Source organism: Larimichthys crocea, chromosome XII (genome assembly GCF_000972845.2).
Source record: "Larimichthys crocea isolate SSNF chromosome XII, L_crocea_2.0, whole genome shotgun sequence".
NCBI classification, from domain to species: Eukaryota; Metazoa; Chordata; class Actinopteri; family Sciaenidae; genus Larimichthys; species Larimichthys crocea.
In genome coordinates this window covers 15,299,695-15,318,806 of record NC_040022.1, presented here as the reverse complement: position 1 = coordinate 15,318,806, position 19,112 = coordinate 15,299,695, and the positions used below count along the sequence as shown (strand labels likewise).

The 19,112-nt window shown below is 40.5% G+C and overlaps 1 protein-coding gene across 1 annotated transcript; it reads left to right on the top strand.

The window, feature by feature from the left end:
* The first annotated feature begins 5,061 nt into the window (after positions 1-5,061).
* vwa5b2 (von Willebrand factor A domain containing 5B2) lies at positions 5,062-19,038 on the top strand. The gene is made up of 23 exons (XM_027284994.1): positions 5,062-5,259; positions 5,560-5,773; positions 7,123-7,289; positions 8,350-8,565; positions 9,664-9,889; positions 9,991-10,148; positions 10,479-10,610; positions 10,710-10,834; positions 10,919-11,095; positions 11,195-11,305; positions 11,958-12,160; positions 13,117-13,231; positions 13,908-14,093; positions 14,194-14,407; positions 14,498-14,835; positions 15,292-15,529; positions 15,826-16,164; positions 16,236-16,373; positions 16,494-16,622; positions 16,701-16,751; positions 17,277-17,379; positions 17,606-17,729; positions 17,808-19,038. The coding sequence occupies exons 3-23, from the start codon at positions 7,151-7,153 to the stop codon at positions 18,567-18,569; spliced, it is 4,224 nt and encodes a 1,407-aa protein (XP_027140795.1). The 5' UTR covers positions 5,062-5,259; positions 5,560-5,773; positions 7,123-7,150; the 3' UTR covers positions 18,570-19,038.
* The last annotated feature ends 74 nt before the right edge of the window (positions 19,039-19,112 follow it).

Genomic DNA, 19,112 nt, shown 5'->3' with positions numbered 1-19,112 from the left:
TCTATCTAAAAAAAAAAAGCTGTGATGTTCTACCTATCTACTCTTTTCCAACAGTAACACTGCTGGCCAAAAGGTTGTGCACACCTTTTATTTGAGCATTTTTGGTGACATCTTAAGCCATAAAAACTGAAACTATTGTAAATAATGCAAACTTGTGATGCATTAGTGAATTGTTGGAAATGGCCTATTTTATATAATTTTTTGCAGTATTAATTCAGGGACATGATGTATCTGTAAAAGTTGTTTAAATCTCTTAACAACCTTAGGATGATCTGCTTCATAAATATAAACCCAGTCGGTCTCTTAGATCCTCAGTATTGTCCTGAGTCAGAAGTAATTAGGGCAAATTTGCTTCTAGTTACTGTGCAGATCATAGATGAAAATCAACTTTCTGACAATCTTAAATGTGCAACTTAAGCTATTAATTCCACGCAGCGTTTTTATTTCCTTGAATGGATTTGAGGCCTCTCATTACTGCATTGCAACCGTCTTTCTCTAGAATTTTTCTATCTCATTTTATTTTCATTTTTATTGTGTATTTGTTTGTTTTCTCATGTTATTTTTGTGTCTTTGCTTCTGTTTTATGCTGTTCTAATGCCACTTTTAATTCTTTGATAGGTGGACAGTATATATAAGAGGTTTCCCCCAATTCTACCTGTAACACACAGAGGTGTAACAGTGTAACATTTTTTTAGGATGAGCCCTAAAATAAGAAAATTACAATTATGTTGTTTAACAATCCTCAATTTCAGATTAAGTTAGCAACCTTCCTAGTAAATAGGAGGAAGCAGAGACAAATAAGCTCATAACCAAGGTCTTTTTTTTTTTTTTCAGAATCAGGTGACAGCTGTCTCTCATGTTATAACACTTAGGTATGTCTTGGGAGAATAAGATTTGATGTGAGAAAGATTAATAAATTCATATAAGAAGCTGGTGCTTGTGTTTGAAAGAGCAGTGACTGGATAAACTGTGCTGCAGAAATTCATGTGAACACACAATCATCTGTTGGACCATCTTGAAGAGATTTATTGTGCAGTGTATGGGCTCGTCATTGGCTGGCTGTTTGAGCAGGTTACATAAAGAAAACACCCAATGCTCAGCACAAAATCACCGCAATGAGAACCGTAACAACAATCGTGTTGAATAACACCCAGGTATTGTGTTCGGTTATGAAACCATTTCTCCCATTGTTTCAGGCAGAAAACAATTGAAATCTAGGTCAGTGGGGTACGCAAGAGAGAAGAGGTTCCCAACATTTCAACACAGACAGACACTTGAAGCCCCTGACAATAGTCAAGCACAAGCAGCTCGTCTGCACAGGCCTGTATTGGGTCATTGTTAGACATGTTGTTAATTAGATCTATTATGACCTCAACAATCACATTAACTGCCATTAAATGCACATTAACCACCAACTGTTCAGTAATGAAATATCCACTTTACCTAAATGGAGTGGTAATGATGATTTGGTTGACTAAGTTTGTAATAATTATGATAACAATAATAATTCATCTACACAGGCCCTTTGTCTTGTCACACAATGCTCTGTTCTTATTGAATAAAAAGCAATTTGCAAAATTCAATCACGAGTAGCATAAAGAAATCAAAGTTATATTTTATAATTGATCTCATATTTGCAACAGAGTTGAAGTTATGTTTGTGAATCTTTATTTATCACCAAAAAAGAAAGCTCCTCTGTCTCTATCCAGAATGATGCTTTGAAGGTTAGTGATACTGGAATTTTGTATGTTTGGACTCTGAGCTAAGTTTGAGGAATAAAAATGTGCAGTTTATCCCCCAATCTGGCCACATCTCATTCTGTCCCTTTGCTCTTTCAGGCTATGTATTGGTACTACTCTACATGTGCGAGTGGATGTACCTTACCTTCAGACTCTAATGCGTCTCTCAGTGTGTTGTAGCACATTTGAGCTGGTCTCTTCACACATGTTCACTCTGTTTACCTGCTGGTGGTTAAGACACAGTGTTACATTCTCCACCTCGAGCCACAATGAACAGAAAAAGAGTGAGCTTATCATTCGCTTCTCAAAAACAAATGTACTTTATAGCAGGGTGCAGTTCACAGTTATATATAATGTTGAATCATCCTGTAGAACACTCATGCATCAGCAACTAAAATTGGTGTCTCCTGTTAATGCTTCAAGTACAGCAAAAAAAGAAAAACAAATAGTGTTTCTTAAATATTTTGTGCAGACAATTAAGAAGCGCTCACCATTGTGTGATCCTACAACAGTATGTTCAGGTGTTGTTTTCACATCCAGCATCCATGAACACAAACCAATCCACTTAACAAGCCGCTCAGCTTCCAAACACTGAGCAGCACCTGAGAATGGAGTAAGCCAGCTTAGTAAGTAACTGTGAACTAAACTTATGTGCTAACAACATCATTCATGTTAATTAGTCAGCTCAGAAAACTAATTATGTGTTGTCAAAAAAGGCTTTGAAAGATGCAAATAACAGACCACCAGACAGCTAAATAAACAGAAAAATAATGGATACATTATACTTGTGATTTCAGTCCACTACTAACATGCTCCAGCTGACTTGAAAAGGCTGACATCTAGTGTCACAATGTTGAAACAGTGCAGTCTGAAATGTTCTGCACGACCTGAGCTTGCATCATTAGCTATTGAATGCATTAAGTAAAAACTGTGATGGGGTTTGACAGCAGCATGATAAGCTAAAGCTCTCAACATGCCTCTGCTACATTGCTGAAGCCTTTATTAGCTTGTTGTAAATATGTTTGGTTCAAGATATTAATGCTAAGTAGCTTTTAACATGTTTCCCCCCCCCCCAGGTAATTAATTTGACTATAAAATTGGTAACAATGAACTTCTGTGTTTACTTTTTGTAAGTTCTAGTCAATAGTGAGTAAGTTGTTGGATTGTTGCTGAATGTTGCTACCTGTGGACTATCAACCAGAGCCAGAGTTTGTGGGCTTCAAACCTGTGGGCGATGACATGCATACACCACTGACTCCGTCTCTATACTGTCACTGGTTGTACTAGATAAGGCTAGACGTGGTGAGATACCCGCCAACAGAAAAGTTAATCAAAGTTATATACAGTAGCATGTATAACCAGAGCAACAGTGGAAAATGAACTTCAGAAGAAAACTAGATAACAATAACATACAAATACATAACTTTAACTAGCTCAACTAATCCAGATACTAATAACTAACTTTAACTCAAATAATCTCACCTGTCCACACAGATAACATTGTGGTAAATTACTGTGTAAATGTTATCTGCAAGCACATTGTTGCAAAAAACTTCAGCAACATCAAATAATTTATGTAAAACATTCCATTTATAATAATTGTTAATTACTCACGTCTTTTAAAAACAAAATATGACTTTTCAGCAGCTATAAAACTAAAATCTCAGGTGGCCTGATGACAGGAGTAGCCTACACACATAAATCTGTCAGGTGCTCTTTTAACTAGACTATTCATAAATTAGCCACTAGAGCATATTTGCATATTTGTGCAGTTTAACATTTTTATTTCATCAGAGGCATTATTTAGATGGTGAAGAATGTTATAATAATATAAATGCTGTATAAACCTTTTGAGGACTTCTATATAAATAGACCTTTTTGACAGCAGCCACTTTGACATGAAATAGTAGGGTCAGCTCAGGTGTTTCCAATGATAGTAATTAAGGTTCCATTCCATTTATTGCAGCAGAGCCTTTAAAGTGAGCCAGCAGCTGCACAACAGCAGCACGCTGACTCTGCTTGAACTGAATGGAACGTGACCTTAATTACTATCACTGGTAACACCTGTGTATACCTACTATTTAATGTCAAAATGGCTGCTGGGAAAAGGGTCTTTCTGTACACAATTGTCATCATTTACCTTAATTTACCTTTACCTAAAAAATGAAAAAGGCCACACGGAGGCAGTATGGGACACAAATTGGAAATACTGATACCTCACTCGCTCTCTCTCATACACACTCACAGAAAAAGAATGAGGATTTTATTGATAAACTCATAATTATAATCATACCCCAAATCAAAGTATGGTATTTTGATTTGTTGGAAGTTGGATGTGTATGAAGAATATGGTTTTCAGTATACTACTATACTATATAAAAGGCTGAAGCAGGACTTGAACATCAAAACAAACAGTTGACTGCTTCCCACCTGAAATATTAAAAAGGTATCAAAAATATTAGGATATTACTGTTGTTATTACACTATTCTGACCTCAGTTGCCCCTCTCTCTGCTCACACACGCCTGCAAGCACTACAAAATAATAAACGGAAAAAAATCAGTAAATCAATAAAACAAACAATCTTGTGTCCTCTGTTCTTACAGATCCCTTTTATGTGCCATATGGGAAGCAATATGATTTTTATGCTACTCATTAAACTAATTATCTGTTGCACTAAAATAGCCCTGTTACCTCTTTGTCTGTGCAAACAAACATGGAACTGAACTGATGAACGTCAACTGCAGTTTCTGGCACTTTCGCATCAGCTTCACTTCACAGCCACGAAGGTTGATGCTCGAACATTTATTGAAAAAAACATTGAAACAATGAAAGTCATGTCTCCTCTCAGTAATCACAAGACTTCACTAGTCTTTAAGTCAGAAAATTTAAGTCATGATCATTAATGAACTTTTTTGTTGTTATTTTGTTTTGTTATATTCCAAACACTGGTCTGTAATAAGACTATAGAATAAATGGCATATAACATAAGAAAATAAAATAAGAAAAACAATTTCTGCTTTGGTTTTGGTGTTAACCAACAGCTTTGTTTAAAATAGTAATTCATTATATATTGATAATATGAAGAAACAGATTAAATCAACACACAGCTTTTCATGCTCATATGTCTTATTCTTACTTGTTTGGCACTCCGTATGTTCTCTTTTTTTTTTTTTTTTTTCAAATGTAGCTTTACTGTTTTGGTTTCTTTTTCCATGTCTGGCACATTGGAGCCATTAAAATGAAGAATAGAAGACAAAAAGCTGCTGCTTCTTTGGTCTCACCTACCCACGCCTGCTGCTCTCACTGACCTGTTGGAAGAGGCAGAACACATCACCCTCCCTCCTCTCTCTGGCCCGAGCCATTAGCCATGAATTATGGTGCTGCTACCATCACAGCCAATTGTCTGGATGAGAAGCAGGCTCTTGCCTCACTTACCGTTGTGTGTTAGCTTGTTGTCCGAACACAAGCAGGTTCAGGATCATAGTTTGTGATTAGCTCTGTGGTTCAGGTCAGAGCAGGTAAGCAGATGACATTTCACTTTACAGGAAATGTGGGTTAGTGCAGAGCTGCATGTTGATGATTGATCACATTAGTGACATTTCCAGGTCTTCCGAAAGGGACATGATTGCCCGATACTGGAAATAAATGTTATGTAGTTACTCAAGATTTTGGGTTTGATGTCTTATATGCTATACAAGGACTAATCTGTTAATATATATATAGACAATATTCAACTCAGATACAGTTTTGGAATATATTTCTAATATCATGTCTCTGAATAAATGGCTCTACTCTGTGAAATGATTCTTTCCTTATAGGACCGGTGGATTTGTGGGGAGTGAGAGAAAGCCAGAGAGAGGGAGACAGACAGAGAGAGTGCGAGAGAGAGAGAGAGAGAGCGAGGGGAGCAGTATCTGTTACCAGGAAAACTCCTCACTGGGAAACCTGCGAGCAGATGTGATGGTGGAGTGATGCTGAGAGTGGACACAAGGCAGGCAAGGCAAATTACCTGACAGTGCACAGAACAGTACAGTAAGTGTTCCTGCATGATTATGTTACTTGTTAACTGAAGATTGTAACTGACATAAAAGGACTGCAGTGCTGATCAGAGCTAACTCTTTGCCAGCTATGCTACTGCAAACACCCAGACAGCATAATTAAACCTCACAGAGGAAATACAGTTTCTCTCTGTAAGATGTGGATTTTTTTTTTTAAATAACAGCTGTCATAGCAACTTGTGTGCCAACATGTCTTCCTGCAAATATCTGCATTTGAGTTTTAGACAGAACTTTACAAGGCTAGTATGTGCATGTGTAGTGTTTACATCATTCATCCTGCACCATATATTGATATAGTGTAATTAAAACCACACACACACACACACACACACACACAAATTCAACATCATAATGTGCAAAGAAGTCCTTATCTCTCAGTGATAACACTGAACAGTTACTCTGCCAGGCTTATTCATCAGCTTTGCCACAGTTCTGAGTCTTCGCAGTATACATAGAGGTGCTATCCTGTACTTTTCCTTTTGTTTGTATTCTGACAGCCTCACTTTGTCCTACTTTAGCAAACCAGGCATTTATTTGCCTGTTATGAGCTGAGAGCACGGTAGCCAGATGGAGGCTGTTGATCTTGTTAGAAAGGTAGATGTGAAAAAAACATTACCTGGACCACAGCAAACACACACACACATGCACACACATGCACACACACAAATGCCCGCATGTGTGTGTACACACACATACACACACATGCACACATGCACACACACACACATGGTTTTGTGCAGTCTGCCAGTCTCTAAGCTGTGATCTGCACACTGGTCTCTGCACCTGCTGCACTTAAAGTTATTAAGTAGTCATGAAGAGTTGTTGCTTGAGTTTCATAAACAGAAACTGAAGGGAATAGTTAGTGGTTTGTTACTAAGTTTCAGTTTAGCGTAGTCTAAGACACTTGTCATAAGTCTACATGGATTTGCATACAGGTTGACCAGTGATTGTATATGTTAAGCATGATGCATAGTGTAGTAAGTGTTGACCTGCAGCGTTAATGATTGACCAAGCCTCTTACACTCAAACTACCACAGTTGGTTGCTAAGAGCCTGCAGAGAGGAGATAGCTTACTTACATGTCCAAGAGCTGACACGTACAAATAAACATGCGGCAGGCATTCGTACATATAAATTATACATATAATAGACATTGCTGATGCTTTTGAATGACACTAGAAAAATCTGGTCTAATTTACAAAGATTATTGTGATTATGCTGTGAACGGAAAATGGAAAATGAGAGAATTTAAATGCACACTCACATATTCCTCTTCCTGTGTGCTTCACTGGTCTCTGTACCTGTGTTCTTATACAACCAGCAGATAAGAGGCTTGGTGCTGACCTGGAAAGATGGTGGGACTGAGAAACTGCTCTACATGGGAACCATTGCTACTCAAGGCCTCCAGCATCAAGTCCTGTGCCAATGGCTGCTCCCTGGGCATCACCGCACACCTTACCTATGCTAATGCTGACACAGAGTCTGTAGAAGGTGAGTAGTGTGATGATTCACTCTTGGAAATAAAACTGTATTTTGATTCATATAAAAGATAAATGAATGAGATTGTTTTGAGTTGGAATTCAAATAACTAGATAGCCTACTTTACTTAATCCTCAAAAGTGCGTCCAATAACAACCCAATATTATATAACAGCCAGCAAACAATGTTTACAACCATAATCTGATATGTCGCCTCGTTTGTTAGCAAAAGAGCTTGTGAAAGTTTGGTGGAAATATATTAAGCTTAGATGTATCATCATAAAATTTTATAAGACATCACGTCCTGGATTTAGAGTGGACTAAACATAAGTGGTTTTACTGGGACTTACACCTGCGTGCTGTTGGCATAGAAATGCCCCGAGGACAAATGATTTGACAAAATGTAGGACTGACTCATGAGGAAGACCACAGATCATTTGAACTTCAGGAAGGGCTGTCTCCTACGTTTAAATCTGACATGACTAAAATCAGTCATATCTATTAACTTTAGTTTAGCTTAGCTTATTTTTTAGTTTTATGACCTTGCCGACAGTCTCATAAAGTAACTATGGAGAATCTAAAGCCAGACTAGAAACTCTCAAGCATACAATTATTATCATAAACATGATATATGGAACTGGTGAGAGACTTTCTTAGACACCTAAAGGCTGCAGTTTTTTCAGTACAGTCAGAACTATGGCATATTAAAATACAAGAACAAGGGTAAATTTGTAATAATCCAATAATAGTCTAATTTTGGATAAAGTTGTAAAACTAATAATAACTTGTTAAAAGTTGGTTAACACAGTTAATATGGTGAATAACAAAATGAAGCAAAACAGCATTTGAAATGTTCTTTTGAAAGCTGCTATGTCAGCGTGTTACATCACAGTAAATACATTTGTCCAAAGCAGCTGCAATGAAATCATTCAGAAATCTGGGAATTGATCTTCATCATTCTCTTACATAATATCTATTGTATGTTTAAACATGCTACATGTGATGTAGTTTGATTGTTTCCAAAGCCTGAAGTTGTTTTTGTGTTTGTGTGTCAAACATTTCCATCATCTCAGGTGTGTTTGTGTACCCTCTGGGGGAAAAGGAGGTTGTGGTTGGTTTTGAGGCTGTGATTGCGGGTCGGTTGGTGGGTGTCCAGATCCAGAGCCGAGGGAAGCTGAAGGATTGCTGTTTGGATTGCTGCCCTGGATCTGGTCTTGAAGGCCACTGTGGGAATGGTCGGGAGTGGGGCTGCTGTGGAAGCTCCAGCCTCGACATACAATGCACTAACGGTGAGGAAGGAAGATGAATGCTGTGAACAAAAAAATGTTATATTGTGGTGCCTATATAATTATATGATATGATTTCATAAACCTTGACATGTAAGAAAATAGATATGCATCCATGAGAACTCATATTACCCATGTTTTTAAGGCTACTTCTTTCCCTAACAGTTAATGAGCAGAATCAATCTAATTCATTTATGGACACTGCCAGCAGCCACCAGTCATCGCTTCTCTGTCCTGCAGACACTCTAGTTTATAAACCCAGACCTGATGAAGAATATCTGAATAAGAATGAATGTACGGTTGTCTGTATACCCTAATTTCAAATGCTTATAACAGAAGATACGCTTAGCTTTCAGCTCAGGAAATTCAACCTGCTGAGACTTCCTGTAAAAATTGTGATTTGTACTATGATGTAGTAAAATCGCAAATCATTTCCACTACATTGGACTGTTGTAGACTGCTGTCTGCTGCTATAATGATCTGCTCTCTGCATGAATACAAATATAGCTACAGTAAGTTGCTTCTTTGTCCTGTTTTAGCCTCACTGAGGATAGAAAGGACAAGGGAGGCAAATAGATTTGGCTGCCTGCCTAATGGTGAAATGGCGTTCCCTTAGTACAAACATATATCAACTTGAAGTTAGGAGTATTTTATTGGAAACGATGGCATCATGTACATGGAGTAATATCTCTAATACAGCCAAAACTGCACATATTCAAGTAGCCCGTTTGCAGCTTTAGGTTATTTTGATTTCAAGGCATAAATAATTTTATATTTGGGACCATATGAAAGTTATTAGGGGATCAGAAAAGGAGGGATGTAATGGGATTTTTTTCTGTTTTTCTGTTTGTTTGTTTGTTTGTTTGTTTTTGGAGAGGTGGTTGTCCTTTAACTTTATTTGAACTTTAACTTTTTCATTTTTTCTTTTTAATTTCATATCATTCATCTCTTGTGGGATTTATTTATTTAACAAGTGTTCAAAAACAGGAAGCAGCTATTTCACCATTTTGATATGTTTTCACTAAATATATTATTTGGAGATATCCTTATGTCTATTTGAATTGTTTCATGATGTGAGTAACTACTCTATTTCTTCTTTAGGACATCTCATCCTGGACGAAGACCTTGAAAGAACCACCTTCATCGTGGGCACAGGCGTCATTGGTCCCATGGATATCGTGTCCGTTGTCATAAGCACCACACTGGAGCTCCCCACATTAGAAAATGGAGCAATTCGCATCGTCTACCCCACATTACTTACCCCAATCGTCACTGGACAGATGCCTTCAAGCAAGAGTGAAAACGGAGGGAAATCTGAAGAGAATGGGTATTTATGTCTCAACTACAACACTGTTTTAGCCAGCACTGCACATTTCAGTTAAATATATGCAATAAAGCCTGACTGTTGTGTATTGTTCTCCTCCTCAGACCAACCAGCTGTTTCGGTGCCACCTCTGGGAAACAAGATCGGGCTCTAGACTCTGAGCAGCAATGTGCCCACGCCATTTTCACCAGTCCAGCTGCCAACCTGGCACCTTATGAACTCAACTTCCAGCTGCTGGTCAGAGGGGCTTGCCTACTGGCCGGTACTCCTCAAATATCTTTGATTCTGTGAATCTTGACGCAGCTATTGTGAAATGTTGGAAGAGTGGGCAATGTCATTACACATAAAATCAATGAGATTATAGAAGAGTGCTACAGCCACAACACAGTATCCGAAGGGGATAAATGGAGGACTTAATCTTCCGGTCTACTGGTGTGCTCTGTAGAAATGGAAAAAGAACAAATTACTTTGAATATGCATGACTGGCATTTATATATTTTAAATTAAAAAAGGCATTATTACTTATCAAAACACCAAAACCTATAAAAACATTTATTTTTCTCTCTTTAATTTTCCTTTAACTGATTTGTAGGCTTGGAGAGCCCCACTCACGCTCTGAGGGCAGATGCAGACCCCAGTGCCCAAAGTGCCTCTGCTACCTACATTACCTTGGCACAGGAGCATCCATATGACAGACACATAGAGATCATTCTGCACCTCAGTGGTGAGCAATTTCAAACTGTACTTAATTTGTTTGCCCTCTTTGTTGTTGTGTTTTTCATTATGATATCTGTGTATGACAGTTAACAAACCTCTTCCACAGAACCTCACAGCCCACTGGTCATATTAGAGAGAGGAAGGCTCTCATTCAGTCAGTACGAACAGCAGATCTGTTCCCGACGTGATTTCATTCGCTGTACTCGCAAAGATTCAGAACCTGAGAGGAAGGTAGTTACTCACACACTGCTTTACTACATCTCTTTATCTACCTTTGATATCACACGCGCTGACATGCCGATGTTCCACTTGCAGCTGGAGTTTGTGAGGAAGCGATACCACAAGGACATTCTGAGCAGCCCCGTCTTGATGCTCAACTTCTGTCCTGACTTACTGTGTGAACCTCTAGAGCTGCACAAAGCCACCAGAGAACTGCTGTTCCTCGTGGATCGCAGTGGCAGCATGAGTGGGACCAACATCCACCGTGTAAAGGTGAGCTGCAGGCGGGATTAAAAACATACCAATGATTTTAGTTTTTAGTTGTAAGCTGTACGTGCTTTAATCTGACCTCATCCTGTCTTGTTTCCACAGGAAGCCATGGTGGTGGCATTGAAGAGTCTCCCTTCTGGCACCATGCTCAACATTGTGGGCTTCGGCACTACCATTAAGCCTCTGTTCACCGCCAGCAAGCTCGGCACTGATGTTAGCTTTACACAATCACCTTGCTTAGATTTAGATAATGATCTGAACCAGCCCTGTTTTTAAGATTTTCTTTTAAACAAATGTTATTCTTAATAACATATGAATTCTTTTCAGTGACAACACACACAGAGAGGGTTTGGATCATGTTTCCTAAAAGCTGATGTTTTTCAACCATGGAGGACTATCTGTTCTATTTTGTCAACTCTCTAATCAAACAATAGGTCAGCTCCTTGGGTTGCCTTAGTAGCAGAGTATCAGGTTTTATCCAGACCAGGGGCTACATGGACAAACAGTCTTTGCACATACTCTCGACCATATGGTGACCTTTCATGCATTTTCACGAAGGCAGGAGATGTCCTTCCATCTCCTCTCCTGTCAGGCATGTTTGTCCACGGTGTGATTTGAGGTGGTTTTAAAGCAGGTGCTAATGTGTGTATGTTTGCTCTCTCTTTATTAGAGACGTACTGATTCAATTCTCTGCTACCCTCACAGGGTAATTGGGGCATCTGATATCAAACAGTGAATTTATCTTGACAACATAGGTGTATGTTTGCACAGTCGACGTCACGCAGTTGGACAGGTGTTGCTGTTTTTATTTTACTGTAGATCTGATAGCATCTTTCCTGCTCTGTCTCTCTGCGTACGCACACAGGTCACTCTGATGCAGGCGTATGAGTACGTCCAGAGGATGAGAGCAGACATGCGAGGCACCAACCTGCTCGGGGCGCTGTCTTGGGTGTACCAGCAGCCCATGCAGCGCTCATATCCTCGCCAAGTCTTCATCATCACAGATGGATCCATCACCAATGTAGCTAAAGTGCTGGAGCTGGTCCGCAGGAATACATGCGCTGGCAGGTACTAAAAACAAAGTTAAAACTAAACTGCCAATTAGATATTAAACCCATTGTACAGGTGGCTATCTGATATAAGGCAAACACGTACAAAATTAACATTAATTTAAAAAACTAGTTAAAAAAGATTTATTCTGTGGCTGTGTGTGATAGGACATTAAATCAATGTGGGTGACAAGGAAGCAGAGAGGAATAGAGTGCAGTGAGTGCAGGAAGAAGAAGGTGATAAATATGGCATACGAGAGAGATGTGGGGGAGGAAAGAGAGCAAGAGAGAAGCAGATAGGAAGAGAGGGCATGCAAGAAGAGGAAGTGAGACCAAGGCACTGTGAAAGAAAGGGCTGAGGTATCCTTCAGCCCCGCCCAGTAATCCCGTTAAGTGCTCTCTGCAGTAAGAGTCACGCCCCTCTGGTTTTCCCCAGGCCCTTCAGCAATGCACAATAACTCCATTTATCTCTCATTAGTATTCTCCTGTTGGAGTGACTTTCTCCACTGTATTTTGGCTGTCCCTTCGCACACTATGTGCATGTTTGCTGTCTTTGTATTTTGGTTTTATGTCTTCTTATTAAGGCAGAATAGATTTTTTTCTTGAGAGACATTCGACACTCAAGATCTGAGTCTTTTCAATTATTCTGTCCCCCTTGCTCTTTTCAAACTCTCAATTAGCCAAATGGCTTGTGATCCCTCTGAGTGCCCAAATAACAGTTCTGTCTGTTTGATGACTCCAAATGTCCTCTTTTCTCAAGACACATGGAAGCCTCTGTATGCCATTATGGTTTCATAAATAGATACTTACGTAAGTCTGAGTCGATGCAAGAGGCTGGTACTTGATTTGTTCAGATGGTAAAACCAAGTGCAGGCAGTGAATCAAAGTGAATCACTCCATAATAGCTGAAAAAACATAATAATTATGGCATCATAATTTAGTTTTTTTTATGTATATCCTGCATCACCTCTGCAGATGCTTTGGCCTGGGCCTTGGTCCCCGAGCCTGCAGGAGACTCCTGCAGGGCGTTGCCAAACTGACAGGAGGGACTACAGAGTTCTTGGATGATGAGGAGAGACTCCAGCCTAAGGTCAGCAGCAGTGCAACACTGACACCTATTGGAATAAATATGAATTGCAGAACAAGTACAATCAAATTTTGGTAGTTGTATCGCATAAAAAACAGGTACAATTTTGACTATTTATTACTACATTTCACAAGGAAACATTGTGATCTTTACTAAATAATTTGACAGATTTAAGAACATCTGCTAAAATACAACACATTGTTAAAGATGAGACCAGTATATCCCAAGTATATCCCCATCTTGACTTGTGACCACTTACAAAAACGTGCAGTTGGGCCCCATTGTTTCGGTTTTAGATTTATTGTTGTTGTTGGCACTAAAGGACCAAACTACTGTGTGGAAAGTAGTTAAACCTAGCTGTACTGTGACCAGCTACACCGGTAAAAGACTACTTTTAGTTCACATTGATGAATCAGTATTAAGTGATAGTGTGATATAAAATAATATATGAGTCACTGGGGCCATTTCTCTGCAGTACAAATCAGTGAATATACTTCTGTAATTTAAAAAAGTAAGATTTTGATTGCATGACTTTTATTTGTAATGGAGTATTTTCACATTAACATTGTCTGTAAAAATCTGAATACTTCTTTGACCACTGGTGACTTGTCAGTTCTAAAAGTTTTATTGTAAAGTCTGTAAAAAAATTATGGATATTGTGTCCAATCTTTCTCCACAGTTAATCAAGTCTCTGAAAAAGGCCTTTGAACCTGTGCTGACTGATGTACGGATTGATTGGTACCTGCCAGAGAACATGGAGGCTTTTCTTTCACCCAATGAAATCCCTCCACTCTACCCTGGGAATCGTCTAATTGGATATTGCACCCTGTACGATATGACAAATTTCAAAGCAAAAAAGACAGAGGTATACATCGCACCTGTGTGTGTCTGCATGGAAAAACATTTCTCAATATAAAATATATAATAATATATTAATATATCTTAATAACTGTCTTGTTTTATAGTCTCAAAGGCGTGGCTATAAAGGTGTACATCGTGGGTCCACTGGTTCAGTTTTTGGCCAATCAAATGATGAGCTTTCACCTCCTGCCTCTGAGTTAATGCCTGTGGTGACGTGTGCAGATGGCAATGACTTGGAAGAGGCACTGAGGGAGATTTCCAGAGAAATCTCCTCTGAGTTCTCCTGTGCCAGAGACACAGACCCTGGCACCAGCCCAGGTCTGTTGCTTATCAATGAATCTTGTAGTGAATACCTAGTATGCAAAATCCAAGGCTAGACACGTCACGCTTACTATTTACCCGCTCTAGGTGTGGAACTAGACTGGTCCAGTGACGTGAGGAGGAGGATCCAAGAGAGCTCTTACATCCAGGAGCAGTATGTCCTCACTCGCTGCTCCCTCAGTAGTGAGCGGAGTCTACAGACACAGTCCCACTCACACATACACGCCTCGTCCAACTCTGACACTACAGACAGGGTCTTTCTGCCTGACCCTCACACGTCTGATCCAGTGCTGGATACAGGGTCTCTACCCCAAGGCCTTGAAAAGATGCCCCCTCCGGAACAGAGATCATCCCTGTCTCGGTGGGCAGACTCTGCGTGGCAACAAAACCTCTCAGTGGAAACCTCTGATAACAGGGCAGAAAAGGTGAGACTGATTGTAACAGATTCCCCCATAAAGCAGTTTTGTGTTTTTTTCTGCCAAAACTTAGGCAAGAAAAAGACATAAAAAGACACCTCCACCACCACAACAAAATAGTTTGACAGCAAAAAAACGTTTTCATCTGTCAGTGAATCAAAGAGAATTTTTTACTTTCTCTACCCACTGCTTTATGACAAATTGCAACAATAATAGTGAGAGAAATCTATTGTAGCTTTTGAAAGATACCAATTTATCCACCAACACAGTAAACCAGAAAACAATAAAGCCACAAGGCATGCTGTGTTTTGAGAGAGGGGGGCAACCTCTAGCTTTGTTGCTCTTAGTTGACAGTCATTATTGAGGGCTGTTGAAATATTCCATAACCAATGTAGTACTTGAGCCAGAAGTTGATTGCTCCTGGAATATACAAAATATCATACATAGCCCCTCTTTTACAACCAGAGTGGCCATCTGGATGGAGGTGAGGAGTGTCGAAGGAGACATAAAGCACTGGCCCGTTCAACCATGGCAGCGCGGAGTTTCTCATCTCCTCAGGGCGAGCTGGAGATGCATCGTCTGAGGAGAGCTCTAGAGAGAGTCTCCTTCGACCAAACTCTGGGAGGGAGACTGGACGAAAGCGATGGGGAGACAAAGCCCCCATCAAGAGGGACACTGTCCCGCAGGAGCCTCACTGACTCCAGTAAGCTATAGTATTAAGAAAAGTAGGATTGTCTTTGTCTGTGAAAATTCTCAGTTATCCAGGTCTTAGTATCCATTGAAGGTTATCATAGACACGTATTTACTTGTACCAGGTATTTACTGTACCTCTGTGGGGTCATTGACACCTTGACATAATTAGAACTAAAGAAGCCTCTTGGATAAGAGGAAAAACATCTTCAAGTAACTAAGCTAGTCCAGTTGCCTATGATAACCTTCAGCTGGCAGGATTATTCTTCCTGTTTCCTTTAAAATTTGTCTTCTTACTCTGACCCTCAGATGGACTCCTGTTCCCTGCCTCTCCTCTGGACTGGGACAGCTTCACAGACCCAGAGTATCTCTTTACTGCTGTTCCACCCGAGGATCCACCACCAGGTCAATGCCGCTCGCTCATTCATGGCATGCTGTGCGGCAGACCCGTGTCCTGGGAGGTCACTGTAGACCTGGGGCACCTCTGGACTCCTGAGGGCCAGGAGACACCAGGGGTTGAGGGATGTGGAGGAGGAGAAGAAGGAAGAGGAGGAGAACCATGGGAGGAGATCATTCACCAACTGACTGCTCGTTCAGTTATAAGGGACTTTGAGAAAATGGCAGAGAAGGAGAGCGACATTGGACACGGTGAGGCTGAACTTTAAATATTTGTCACTGTAATAGTGTAAACATACTGTCTAACCATTACTGTTTTGTAGGTTCAGCTAAGCGCTACCGCATGAAGGCTATCCAGACCAGTAAGCACTGTAACATCGTCTGCATGTACACAGCCTTCACTGCCACTGATAGCAACCCCAACAAAGGCTTGCCAGACAGCATCGACATCCAAAACACAGGTGTGACTTACTGTCAAGTAAATAACTGTAATTAGTGTCTAATCTAGATGTTGTCAGTTATGTGGACCATCTGAATATCACGTTTTAGTCTGTCTGTTTGTGCTCTCTTTCTGTGTGTAGGGATGCATTTGGGGAACAGAAGGAGTTCCCAGTCAGGTAGTCGCAGGCAGAGGGCCTATTCTGTCGGTTTGGGCAGACGGCGCACCAGCAGAGACAGTGAAGAGGTCGAGGACACCTTTAACTCTACAGGTAGAACAGACTGAATGATATCACCGCCCATTCCAGTTGTCAAGACTTTAGGTCATCAACAATCTTTGTATCTCTCAGACAGAGATGACACACCTGCTTCACCATGTAGCCTTACATCCTGGGATTCTAGTAAGTATTGCTGTCGTCTCGATCAGTGGAAACATTGTAGTGTCAGTGTAGTCCCAAGGTTAGAGGTGTCTGACAAGAAAGCCAGTTCAGTCTGAGGTGAGAGCTGCTTTCCCCTGGCTTGACTATACGTATCAGGATCCCCTGAGGTAGACATTAAAGGATCAATACACCCAAATTACATGAAAAATAAAATAAATAATAAAACCAAAACTATCTGCATGGCATGCATTTTGGTTTTATTTACCCAGGTTTTGAGATATCAGTCTTTGTACCCCTATACCCCAACACAATGTAAGTGCACACAGCACTGACAAAATGTCCAGAGCTAAATTCTTTTCCAGAAACATTGGATAACACAAAAAAAACAAAACACTGTAAAACATTTTCAAGAAACTATTTGTTACAAAGAAAGTAGTTCTTCTAAAAAAACATTTCATGTAAATGATGGGTGAATTGAGTCTTTAAACACACTCAGTGCCGTTAAAACAATGTTGTTTAATGTTTTACTCTATGCTGCTGTCTCAGGTTTAGGGGGCAGTGCTACGGCCCCAGCAATAACAGGCGCCTCGTGCACTCGTTCACAGCGATCCATCGAGAGCAAGTCAATGGAGAGCTTCTTTGGTGCCAGGTAACTAAATTGTGAAGGTGTGAAGGTGGCATTATAATTTAAATGTATTTTTTTTGTAATTTTCTTTCAAGGTGCTCTCAAACTCTCATCCTCCTCACACCTCATTTGTAGCGATATTTGTACTGAAGTCACTTCAGATAGTATGCCCCTTTCTGTGAGGGGTGTATATTATGCATATGTATATATTAGATATTAAAGTGCTAAAACAATGCCACCTCTTTTCCAGATTTCCACTGGGCAGACTCAGGTCCTCTATTTCATCAGGAAAGCAGGTTCCTCTCAAGTCCCACTGTCTGTCTGCAGAGACAGAGAAACAACCTGAAACTGAAGCTCCAGACTATGTGCCCCTGGTGAGCTATATACATATATTACAACACACAAGTGTGCAAACAAATGTATTAATTTGTGTCTATATGGTGTCTACTCAGGTGCGTCTGCAGCTGGCATCGGGAGCTTTTCTTCTGACAGAGATCTACTCTGACTGTGTCCAGATCCCCCTGGATCGCCTGAAGAGGGCTTCACCCTACAGCCTCCACCGCCGTAGCCTCAGCCCGCCTTTCCGCTGCACATCTCCTAGTGCTCCATCCTTATCCACATCTTCCAAGCCTCCTGGTGCGCCCACTAGTCACCACGTTACCTTCTCCCCTTCTTCCTGCTCCCTCATTAAACCGACAGCACCTCCTTTCCACCACACTCCAGACGACACTCCCCTGATGTTAGAAGCAAGGCTTCGCAGAAGACACCTGTCTGACCGAGACCCTGTCACCTCACCCCCTGACCTCCCCAGCTCTGAAGAAGGCTCCCTGGAGCTATCTGTTGGCCCCTCTCCTAGCCAGAGCCACGGCCAGGCAGATAGTGGTCGCGGTTCAGAGACAGATGTATGTGAAGGCTGTTCAGGAGAGCCAGCTGACCTCCAGGGGGGCAGCCAGTTGGCTCAAGAGGACCTGGAGGGCTCGAGCTGGGCCACAGCTGTGGCTCTAGCCTGGCTTGAGCACCGCTGTGCTGGCTACTTCATGGAGTGGGAGCTGGTGGCAGCAAAAGCAGACTTCTGGCTGCGTTGTCAGGAGCTGCCCGAGGGAGTGGACATGGCAGGGCTGAAGGGGGCTGCCAGACAGCTGTTCCTGCTGCTACGCCACTGGGATGAGAACATCAAGCTAAACATGCTGTGTTATAACCCCAATAATATGTGAGACAATGATCTCTGAGGAAACTGAGCCAGATTTACTGATTATCTTACTCACTTGTCACCAATGATAGTGACTCTTTACATGGAGAAGTACGTTCTGCATTTTATCGGCAGGATCGACTAACACCATAACCCTGTGCCAAGTTCATTCTAATATTAGTAAGTTAAGTTGCACATGAAATATTTTACTGATGTAAGACTTTATATTTATGTGACAAGAGTACCCTTTACATGATATAGACCAAGAGGCCTTTTATTATAAATACGCTTTATGCAATCACAAGAATGCCTTGACCATCTGAATGGGCTTTTTGTAGTCTATATGTAGTATGTCTACATGCAGTATAATGCATTACTTTGCCATATGTATAACCACAGCCAGTCAATGTTAAATGGGAATGACTTTGATTATCAGGAAGATTATTTGATAAATTAATGAGACATTACTTTAAATAACAAAATTATTGTTGGGAAAATAAAAAAAACTGAAATTTAGTCATTTGTTGTAATGTATAACAAAAACATTAACGCAAGACACAAGGAACAC